This window comes from Chiroxiphia lanceolata, chromosome 2, assembly GCF_009829145.1.
Source record: "Chiroxiphia lanceolata isolate bChiLan1 chromosome 2, bChiLan1.pri, whole genome shotgun sequence".
Lineage (NCBI taxonomy): Eukaryota > Metazoa > Chordata > Aves > Passeriformes > Pipridae > Chiroxiphia > Chiroxiphia lanceolata.
Window position 1 is genome coordinate 29,065,555 of NC_045638.1, and position 11,548 is coordinate 29,077,102.

At 39.0% G+C, this 11,548-nt stretch overlaps 1 protein-coding gene across 1 annotated transcript; it reads right to left on the bottom strand.

The window, feature by feature from the left end:
- Positions 1 to 384: 384 nt before the first annotated feature.
- On the bottom strand, positions 385 to 10,984 carry C2H2orf49 (chromosome 2 C2orf49 homolog). Its single transcript, XM_032680514.1, has 4 exons — positions 10,817 to 10,984; positions 8,942 to 9,108; positions 4,835 to 5,207; positions 385 to 1,931 (listed from the first exon to the last, which is right to left on the bottom strand). Exons 1-4 carry the CDS (start codon positions 10,940 to 10,942, stop codon positions 1,875 to 1,877), a joined length of 723 nt encoding a protein of 240 aa, XP_032536405.1. The 5' UTR covers positions 10,943 to 10,984; the 3' UTR covers positions 385 to 1,874.
- Between the last annotated feature and the right edge of the window lie 564 nt (positions 10,985 to 11,548).

Below are 11,548 nucleotides of genomic sequence, written 5' to 3' on the forward strand. Positions count from 1 at the left end.
CAGAGGGCAAAATGGTCCCAGCTTTGGGGAAAGGTAGGTGAAACATGGCAAGGCTGGAAAGCATACCGGCTTAAAACCAAGACTGTTACCATGCAATAGCAGCATCATGCCATCATTCCAGTACAGCTCTGAATATCCCTCCTTAACACATACCAACACACACGTGCTCCTAGAAACTGGAACTGCACAAAATACATCCTACACTCTAGATCACTGACAATAAGCCAAGCACAAAACAGAATTCCTATCAGACTGTTACACTAGTGCAAGAACCAGCACTTCACATGATACTACTGCTGCTAAACCTGATCAAGTCCACTGAAATATAACTGTATAAAATCAACAAGCTTAATTACATCATAAAAACAAGTCAGCACTGCTTGGTCTGCTTTTAATTTAATTTATTTAAATAGGATAAGGCTACTTAAAAGACATGTCTTTACATACAAAATGTACATTACATTAAAGTTTGCTGTACTCAAGTACAAAAACTGCACAAGTGTTTAGTAAAAGGGAAACAGCACACTATTTTAAAACACACATTCTTACCATTTTACAGCATTCGAGAAGTGCCTTTTATATCGTAACAGTGAATGGAGAACTTCTGTAAAGTAATGAACTAAACTACAGGGTTTGGTTTCAATATAAACCAGTGTTAAAAATGTAAACAAGCTTTCCGATCACTGCTGACAGCTTCTTTTAGTGGGTTAACTAAGAGGATTCAGAAGTTGATTTTTTTTGTTGTTGTTTTACTAAGTTTGGGAGCATTGTTATTATTTACCATCCATACCTAAAACTGATCTAAATTGGCTTCACTCTGAGCCACTGAATTTTAATAAAAATGTTTCTATCAACTTAACTGGATTTCTGCCCTGTAAGGCACTACCAACAATTCAGATGAAACATTAAGTTTCACAGAAAACCAAAATCCATCTTAAATTATCAAAGCAAGGAAAACAGGTTTGTGTATTTTTTTCTAGAGTGCAATTACATGTGTTAATGCTCTCAAGGTACTTCTCTGTCTTCCTCTCCATGTCCCTCTCCAACTTCATAAGCTGAAAAAGCACTGGTTTGCATTCCACTGTTTTTTCCCATATTTTATAAGCATGATTGTAACCTAGAAAGCAACCATATTTGCTACATTGGCACAATTTTACACTTATGCCTGTATAAAATACGCCTATGTACTTAAGAGAACATGGCACTAATCCATTCACTACTTCCTCTCAAAGTTTCATATCAAACAGTCTAATAACATATTTCCATCAGTGCATTTCTTATTTCATATATCAAGAGAAACTTCAATTTGAAGTAACGCTGTTAAAATAGTTCATCTCTCGTTACCAGCCTAACTTGCACTGCAAATTTTACACTCCTGTTCTGCGCAACAAAACCAAAAAAAATTTCTTGTAGACCATCTTATCAGCAGAATGGTCAGTGTTCTCATCCAAATTAATTACCTTTTTGAAGCCAAGAAGGCTCTTGGGATCACTCTAAATCTCAACAGCTGTTTTAACTATTTAACCAGATGTGGAACGAAACTGAATCTTAGTGAAACAACGTGTGAATCATAGTGACATGGAGGAGATGAACTATAATAACCTTGAAAACTAGAAGTGGAGGGTTTAGTATAGTGTAATATCATCACCTGTTAAAGAAGTAATTAACTACTTGTTGTGCAAGAGTAGACACTCTTAAGGTTACTGGTGATAGTGACTCCAGATTTACGACAGGGAACTGTTAAACTTGTTAAAGCTTCACAGCAATCTGAATCTCTATAAGGTTCAAAAACAATTTTATGTAAATTGTTTAAATATACCTATCTATTTTAAAATATGGAAGTAATATTTATGTTTCAAGCACCATTAGCTACTTCACGGCCATGTAACATGCTGGATTTTCTTCTTTGCTTCCGTAGGCTTTAGGTCATTCTGAAATACAAAGAAATATATAAGTATTCTTAGGCATACTGTGCAAATAGAAGTCAGTCATTAATCTGACATATTCAAATCTGCCACTATTGCTGTACTCAGCTATAGGCTACTACAATAGCTTTCTATTGCCATCTTGTGGAGAAAGTTAAATATCACAGAACTTCTCTACAGAAAATAAAAATAGAGCCAATGAATTTAACTACCTGCAAATCATACAAGTATTTGTTTTCTACTAATCTAAAATCAAATATTCAAAAATGTCTTTCAATTATGCAGGTTAGAAACAGGTACCTGTTGGAGTTTCAAAACACCCTTCCAAAGTTATTTCAGATAGTGTTCTTAAAATACTTGTTGAAATGGGATTGCATAAGGAAAAAAATCCGAACATACAGTTAAGAAACCAATTTAGTTTTGTCAAAGAGTAAAAGCATTAGAAAAAGAGAAAGAAAATTTGGTCTTCCCTTGTAATGATCTGGATAAAAAAAGATAAATAACTGCCAAAGCCTCAGATGAACTAATCTTTCAAGCCCCCCCATCCCAAGGAACTTGTAAAAATCAAGAAAATCTGAGGCAAAACAATGAGAGATGAAGTGGTGAAATAATTACCTTTCACCATCTAAAATAATAATAACAAAAGAAATCTGAAAAATGGAGCTTTAATAGTTCATACAAGCAAAGACAGGTATATGAGTTTTCAAGAACATTCTGCAACTCATTGCAACTCTTGTCTTTAAGAGTTTCACTGTTATTTACAGCAATCCTGTGGACTGCAACCACTGAAAAGTTTAAGAGAATCAGACCCAAAGATAAGAGGGATAGTTCTGTGCTATTCAGCACCAGAGCTTCAGTTTTTCTTGAAAGTCAAAGAACAGTAACTTGCTTGAAGAGAAAATTGTCACTACTGTCATTATACTAAAAATAGATCAGGCTTTACACTCCACAGCCATCTGCCAAGTACAGATTCTTCCTGACTGCATCACTTACTATTCAACACCACATTCTTTAATTTCAGACAGTAAAGTACCATCCACAGAACACACTTGCCTAACTTCAAACACATCTGACCCACATTAACCAAGGCATGACTGAACTTGCAGGTATTAACTGGAACAACCTAACTGTGGCTAATGTAGAAAGTCAAATGCCAGAGGTCATAGCTTCTGAGTGTCAGTTATATAGTGGCACTTACAAGTGCCATCCTTGTGTCTACAGAACATTTAAATGAAATATAAAGAAGCTGTGAGGTGCATATTAAACAAGTTTCAAAAGCTCTGCAGGTTCAGATCTGACCAACACTTGGAAGAGTTCTAAATACTAAAAAAAGTTAGTAATATGGACAGTAGGAAACACACCTCTCCAGCATAAATTTCATTCAGAGCCTCAGCCATGGTTCTTGTAAAAGTTGCTAAAGCTGTCTTTCAGACACATGTTTAGGTGCTCATGTTTAACACAAGTCTGATGGAACCTACCAATCCATGCAGCAAGGATATTACCTGCATTCTTTCATTAAAGGATTTTTAAAGAAGATATTAACAGAAAGCATTTAATGAGGGAATATTGAGAAAACAGAAGTTCAGACTCACGTCTTGGGAAGATTCTAATAAACGTAACTCCACACTGTATATCTAAAGCTCCCCCTGCAGTTCAACTAAGAGTTCGTATTTCTCTTTCTTCCTCTGAAACCAAGACTTATTTCAGATATTCCTGTACTCCAGTGGAAATGTGAAAACTCCCTCATTTGTATCATGAAGGAATACCATACAAATATAAGACTTATCCCTACCTCGTGGCATGTTTTGAAGAGATTACCCATTGCTCCTGCTCACTGACAAGCCCTTTAAGACTAACCACACAGTTGTCAAAATCAACCACTGCTCCATCTCCCCATCTGGCAGCTACATTCAGGACCATTACCTACATCTTATAAGATAATGCCCTGCTGAATTCATAGATCCTGCCTTAGCTCTTCACTCATCCCTTCAGCTCATCAGTTTTGTTCTGCCCCCATCTGTAGCGTAGTTCTCTTGTACACACAAAATTTGTTTACAGCCAAATCCAACTTGCAGAAAGAAGGTACTTATTTACCTTTATGGTTAACATCTCACTCATCAGACTTCTACATGAGAACAGCACCCTTCTGTTCAAGATCTCAGCATGTCTTCCTCAATGTCCAAGTATCCAATTAAAATCCCGTCTCAAAATGAGCCCTCGACCTTTGGCGTCTCACCTCGACTGATACAGTTTGTTGTTTTGGCTTCTCATTCAGACCCACAGACTAAGCTCTCTCCAGATTAACACATCCAGTTCCTTCCTCTAGCTTGCTAATTCCTATGCAAGATTTTAAACAGATGGTATTCTTTCTCTAAGGATATATTCTGTGGCTCTCAGCATCTCACTTCTGCTCCTGTAATATCTCTTCCTTTACTGTGACAAGTGAAAGCTTGTCCTACTCAACCATTCAACTGTGATTGCTACAAATCATTTCATTTTTTCCTTCCCTACTACAGAAAACAGATCACTTGTCTTCCCTCCATGGCTGTTCATGTTGTTCTACAATACCTGTTCTTTCTCTCAGACCTACCAGTAGAATTATCTAGTTGGTGTTTTATTTGACTGCTACCAGCACCACCTTAAGTTTTACCTACCTACTCGTTTTAAAATTATGGGCATGGTTTCCACAGAGTTGCATCTCTCACATAGAAGTTTCCCATGGTCAAGTGTAAAGTACTTTATTTATTTCCTTCTAATCTTTCCCAACCAGCTACACCTTCATCTGTTTCTAAATACTCGACTATTACTCCAAAATAAAATAATCCTGAAAACTCTTACAAAGGTCTAACTTTGGCTCCTGTAAGTTTCAACTATAAAAAGCTGCAAAACAAGATACTGCACAAACGTACCGGCAACCCGGATTCTTCTTTTGGAACAGACCTCTTTAACTTCACAACAGTAGTTCCTGCTATTGGAGACAAAGGGTAAACCTTCAGACTAGTCAACACACCGCTGTTAGTCTTTGAAATATTGTTCTGCTGAGCCTCACTATTCCTCATTCCCAGCTTAGTGTCCTCTGACAAACTGGAGGCTGAAATGTATGTTGAGGCATTTGAAGAAACTGATAATCTTCGAACAGTGTTGGTGGGGCTTCCAGCTGGAGGAGGTTTCAGGCGATCAGCAGCTCCATTCTCTGTCTTCTTCACCTTTATGCTTGTACTTGTTGAATTACCATCAAATACAATCAATGGCCGTTTCCTTAATCCTTCCACTGTTGTAACACTGAAAATACAAATCATAAAATTCTCAGAAACACAAGTTATATGATCAAAAAATAGCATAGTCAAGACACGAGTAGTGAAAATGAATTTAATCTTGTCTAAAGTAAATATATATCCCAAAACACTAACATTAAACTTTGATCTGCTCCAAACTTAAAATAAAAATACTTATATAAACTTACATATACTTAAATAAAAATAAAAAGCAACAAAAATTGCTTCCAAAATATAAAGGGGCAGGGGTTTGTGTGAGGAAGAGTGTTCCTCAGCAAAGACAATTGTGTGAGGAACTGTGAAGGCAAACAATTACAGTTGTACAAACAAAGACTCTATGCTTGTACCACTGCAGCTCTTCCAGAGCAACTACAGAGATAAGTGTTAAGTATTTCAAAAGATGAATATTTGAGAAAACATGTGCTGCCTTACCTACAAGAACAGCATCTAATATTCTGATAATTCTAAATTTCCCTGTTTCCACTCTTACTCAAAATCATAATGTTAAGATAGTCCAAAAGATTGTTACACAAGGAATAAAAACAGTAAGCAAAAAAAGCACACCTGTTTTTAAAACAAGATGTCTTTAAACAGGAACCCTAAGTGGATTTAATGACTTTTTTTAATAGTTTGTGCCTTTAAGCCTATGTGTAGTCAGAGCTGGCCAATTCAGTGACTCATGAGAAGGAATACTATCAAGCTGATATCAAAACAATATTACCAGAAAACATTTTAATTGCAAAAAAATAAAGTACAAAGTAAACATAACTCACTCTACATGAATTCAAAGATTTAAAAAAGTATTGCTCAAGAATGACAAAGAAAAAGTGTTTGGAAAGTGCAGATTTAACAAATAAAAAACCCAAACCACCATTAAGGTACATAATATTCCTGATCAGAAACTTCAGCTTTCAGTATACACTGACTATTCAGTCATCTCATACTAAACAGATGAATAAAAGTTGAATTACAGTGTTTCAACAATTGAATATATATTTGCATTGATTTGCAACTATATGAATTTGACAATTTTGATGTTAAGTATCTCAACAGACTTCAAAATAAGCCACAAGCAGAGATTTAATCAGTTTGGACTTGGAACAACATTAGATTAGTAGCCGCTGATAAACCTCACATATTAAGAAACTGCACATCACTTTGTACAATTTCTGTCAAGAACAGGGGTTTCTTCAAAAAAAGGGAAGTGGTCACAGTTTAGGAGTTCATAAAGCAAGACAAAGTTCAGGTCTTAGATTTTTTCCCCCTCACATTCCTTACCATAATAAGTCTGCTTTTCCTATGGAGTCAGGGTTTTTATATATTCAGATTGGTGAAAAGTGGCAAGTTAGGAACTAACTGCAATTCCTGGACTGTTATCTACTCTAAACCCAATTTTAGTATTTGCAGCACTTGTACAAATGATATAATATAGGTAACACTCCCAGAGAAAAACTTTGGGAACATTCCAAAAGAAATTTAGATGCTGTACTGTCAAGGACTGTCACATCCAATTTTTAGATACATGTCTCACAGAACAAAACAGAACCTTGGGAGTGACATTTTCTTCATTTATATAAAGTACAGGAACCATAAAAGCTTCACAGTAGGACTCCTGTAGGCCAGCACTCTTCTGAGGGAGGACACTGATATTCACTAACTGCTGAAATCAGCCATTTTGGGATTGTGTCCCCTCCTGCAGATCACCTTCTGTGCAACCTAGATTTCAATGCACATCTATATCTAATCCCGCTGCTTATTTTGATGTGCATGGTAAGATACAAGATTTACTAGAGACAGCAAAAGCTTCACTGCATGAGCAGTCTGGGTTTCCACTCTCTCACATGATTACTCATGCAGTCAGGATGGCCTCCCAATTATGAGGACAATTTAATGAAAAATGTTCCTATTTTTGTCTAGCTTAATCTGGTATTTAAGGTAATCATAGAGAAGTGTAGGTTTTAGCTCCCACACCCTGATTATCCTAAATATTTGCCTGTTACCAAAACAGGCAGGTGATCACCTCTTCTGTGAAACTGGTCAGAAGTACAGTGTTTTGCACTGAACTCAGTATTATCAGCACCTTAGCAGTTCTCAGGGCATACTGAAGTGACCTCTCAGAAGGCTAAGCAGAAATGATGAGCCCTACCAAGACCACAGCTATGAGGATGAACAGCCACAGCGCTCCTGGAGACTGAGCGTTTGCAGGTGAGAGTCTTTCGACTTGCTGGCATTTCAGAAACTACATATACACTGTGAGATTCTTATCATCCTCTCTCTTTCAGTAGGTAAGATGATCTTACAGATCTGCAAAATTAACTATCCCTGAACACAAATCCTTTCTGAAACGTCTGAAATTGGAAAGACTGTGCTTGTTCCTATTTGCTATGATTGTCTGCAAACTCAGATATTCAGTAATAAGATATATAAACCATCATCTGTAACCTCAGATATCTGACTGCGTTACTGAAGTATAACATCAAATCAGCTGACATACAACAAGTCTTCTAGGACATGACATTAATCACCAGCAGTAAAACTAAACACAATATTCAACACTGATTTTTAAATTTCATTGTGTTTTTACCTCCAATCTGTAACTACCAGAGGCAAGCCAAAACTCACTGAACTGTGCTTATCAAGTCTTCAAGCCTCATACTAATTCCATGTGATTTCCACAAAGAACTCATCAGAGAGTTCTCTTATTCATACAATCAATCAGTTTATCTGATTTCTAAAGTGAACTAACAGCACGCTTAGTTCCCAGCTCCAACTTGCACATAACTTACAGCTTCAAAATATCTAGGAATTTTGATTTTGTTTTAGAAACAGGAATGCCAAGTTCTACTTCCTCTTCTGCACAATGGCATCGTGTCAATTTTGTTTAAGTGGTGCACACAATTATGACGAAAAGTGTAATATTCTAATATTCCAAAAAGACAATTGAACTTCCTTGATATAGTGTACTAAAACTGAAATTTTTTCTGCGCAACTTTTACTTGCTGAAAGTGATGATAATCTATTTCTCTCATTTCTCTAGGGTTAGTAATACTAGCAGGAAAAGGTTAACTTTTCTAAACAGTATTTTGTCATCATATTTGTTAAGTATGAAAGAGGCAATAAAAGCAAAAACAGCAACTTCTGGAAAATCTTAAAACGGTCTAAAAACAGAGCAAAAGACTAAGCCTAGTGTGCTAGATGCTAAGTGCAAAGAACAACTGGTAAAGAAAAGCAGACTGGTAGATTAAAGTTATCTCCTTATACTTACTGTTTTCCCAGCAAATATAATGGTTTAACCATTACTGCATTTTATTGTACCAAAATAAGAGCTCCTAAAGTTATTGTACATATAAACTCTGGATGAAGTAATTCTCTCATCTAAAAATTAACATTGCCTCCTTCTCCCAAAAACATCTAGCCTCCTATCTTTATTTCTTTGGACTAGATGACCACCAAAGGTCCTTTCCAACCCAAACTATTCTATGGTTCTACATCAAGAAGCACTATAAACTAAATACCATTAATAACATTTGGATGACAAAACAAAAACATTATCTTTCCCTTTTTCCTATTATTGCAGTAGGAGAATCTATCACTTCTGAAACAGGAAACCTGACACAGCATTCTCTGTAACCTGTGACAACGTCCAAAAGCTGCACAAATTTCATTAATCAGGCAAACAAAGGTTGAACTAAATGCATTGTCCTAAATTCTCCAGGTCTAGCCCAATAAAAGCTAACTTACCTTTTATTCTCACTTTTCAGGTCATTTTGCTGTCTCTTCTTTTCCATCATTTTCCCCCATCTACTTTTTGGTAGGTCACGCTGAGGCAGGGGAATGGCATGTTGGATATAGAGATCAGTGAGACTGTCTTTGTCCATTTTCGCATCATTTTCGACTAATATATTTTTCTGCGGGGGACAGAAAAAAAGTTGTTATTATCATGACAAATTCAAAGCACAACCATCTTAATAGCATCATTTATTTGTTCAAAATACACTTTAAGGTACTGCTTTGGGCATAAATGTCAAGAGTTTCAAAAGTAAGTGGGTGGCTGGCATGATCACTTTGGAGAGGCCATGAACTGCCCACAGCCAATGACAGCCTGGTCTCCTGCCTTCCTATTGTGAAATTCCCTTGTTTTGTGTAGAAAACTGTGGTAATCTGTGGATTAGACTCAGTTCCTCCCTTCAGTGAGGCAATGGAAAACACAGGATGTTTTGGTCAGTGCATAGTGGTTTCTTTTTCTACCACTTGCAATGGTAGCCCTCCCTATCCAAAACCCCACAGGTTTTGCCAATAAAAACAGCAGTAAAAAAAAAAAAAAGGAAAAAAATTTGATAGAGATACTGTTGATGGCTGATGTTTTCATGCACTCTTAAACACACCTCTCTGAAACCAACTACAGTACCAGAGCTCTTCTTCACTCTTCTAAAAACCAGGTAACTAGAACATAACGCAGGTCAGACTTATGAATATAGAGCTGTCCTTCCTTCCCCAGTTCCCAAAGAATAAAGGAGATAAGTTTAAGCTCAACAGGAGGAAGAACTTCTTTATGTTGAGGGTGGCAGAGCACTGAAACAGGCTGCCCAGGGAGGTCGTGAAGTCTCCCTCTCTGGTGACATTCAAAATGCACCTGGATGAGCTCCTGTGTCACCTGCTCTAGGTGACCCTGCCTTGGCATGAGGGTTGGACTGGATGACTTCCAGACGTCCCTTCCAACCCTAAATATTCTGTGATTTTGTGAGATTTCTAGGAACTGTCAGTTTTACCAGAACATCAGTTTTCTTTTCAATCATGTATGGGGCTGTGAACATTTCTTGGTACCTCCTGTCAGATTTATTAAAGGAGAAAAAAACCTCCACTAATATCCTCCAAACTAGAGGTCACCAAAAGCAGGTGAAGCCTCTGTCACTAATGTTTTTGGCAACACTTCATGACTTCTGATGGTGGCCTGAAAGGTGTACGTTTTTGTCCACATAGACTACATGGACGAGAGCACATGAAAATTCTTTGAGCTCATACAAAAACCTGAAACTTTGATTCCTGTTGTTTCATACACCTAAAATTTTCAGGCAGAGCGGTAACAAGTACTTCAAATTACATCAACAAAAGCTTTGTATGGTCCTAAACTGCTTAGAATTCACTTTCAAACTGAATTTCTTTTTTCAACTATTAAGAATTAATAAGTACTTAAGTAATACTTCAGTATTTAAGCATTAGTTTGACTGATTACGTAGGCTGCACTTCCTTAACTCACGGAATCACAGAATATTTAGGGAGCTCTGGAGATCACCTAGTCCAACACCCCTGCCAAGGCAGGGTCACCTGGAGCAGGTTACACTGGGTATGGACGTCGCAACTTCAACAGTGTAAATATCATCTTTCCACAGACAGTTTTACTGTATGCAGACACTCTGTCGATTTGGGCAAACTGCTCTTTAGCAGCCTCGGTGTTCAATCACAACCCTCTGCAAACACGGAGACATCTCCCACGCCACGGGTCTCCTCTCAGCAACTCCGTGGCCTATGGAGCACCGACTCGGGGGCTGCTCTCCCCTGAACTCCCCCTCAGGGACCGTCGGTCCGCCTCGCCCCAGCCCGGCTTCCCGGACGCACCTGCTCCAGGGTGAGCCGTAGGAATTCCTCTGAGAGCAGCTCCGGGTGCAGCAGCAGCACCTCCGACTCCGAGCCTGCCGATCCCGGCTGCTCCTCGCCCGCCCGGGCCCTTCCCTGCGCCGCCATCTTCGACCCCCGGCAGCCCCTTCCAGCCTCCCACAATCCCGCGCGGGGCTGGAGACGCGTTTCCAGAGCAGCCGCGCGGGGCAGTGGCGTCACCTTCTGCGGGGCGGGGACAGCGGGACCGGGTGTGCCCGGCCAGGGAGCTGCGCTCCGCGGGGCGGCCGAGACTGAGGAGGGTAGGGAAACACACAGAATCACTCGGAATCACAGAGTATCCTGAACTGGAAGGGATCCGCAAGGATCGTCGAAGTCCAACTCCTGGCCCTGCACAGGACAGCCCCGAGTCACGCCATGTGCCTGAGAGTATTGTCCAAACTCTTCCTGAACTCTGGCAGGCTTGGTGCTGTGACCGCTTCCCTGGGGAGCCTGTTCCAGTGCCAAACCACCGTCCGGCTGAAAAATGTTTTCCTAATATCCAATCTAGGCCTCCCCTGACACAACTTCAGGCCATTTTCTTGGGTCCTGTCACTGGTCACCACAGAGAAGAGATCAGTGTCTGCGCCTATTCTTCCTCTCTCAAGGAAGTTGTAGACTGCTAAGAGGTCTCTCCTCGGCCTCTTCTGCAACAAGCCAAGTGACCTCAGCTGCTTCTCATAAAGCTTCCCTTCA

What these genes read in the sequence shown, in the direction of transcription:
- C2H2orf49 (XM_032680514.1), bottom strand. Translation starts at nt 10,942, where the DNA reads ATGGCGGCGCAGGGAAGGGCCCGGGCGGGCGAGGAGCAGCCGGGATCG. An exon ending in CTGAAAAGTGAGAATAAAAG is followed by an intron (nt 5,208 to 8,941) that starts GTAAGTTAGCTT and finishes TTGTATTTTCAG; the next exon opens with TGTTACAACAGTGGAAGGAT. An exon ending in AAGAAGAATCCGGGTTGCCG is followed by an intron (nt 1,932 to 4,834) that starts GTACGTTTGTGC and finishes TTTGTATTTCAG; the next exon opens with AATGACCTAAAGCCTACGGA.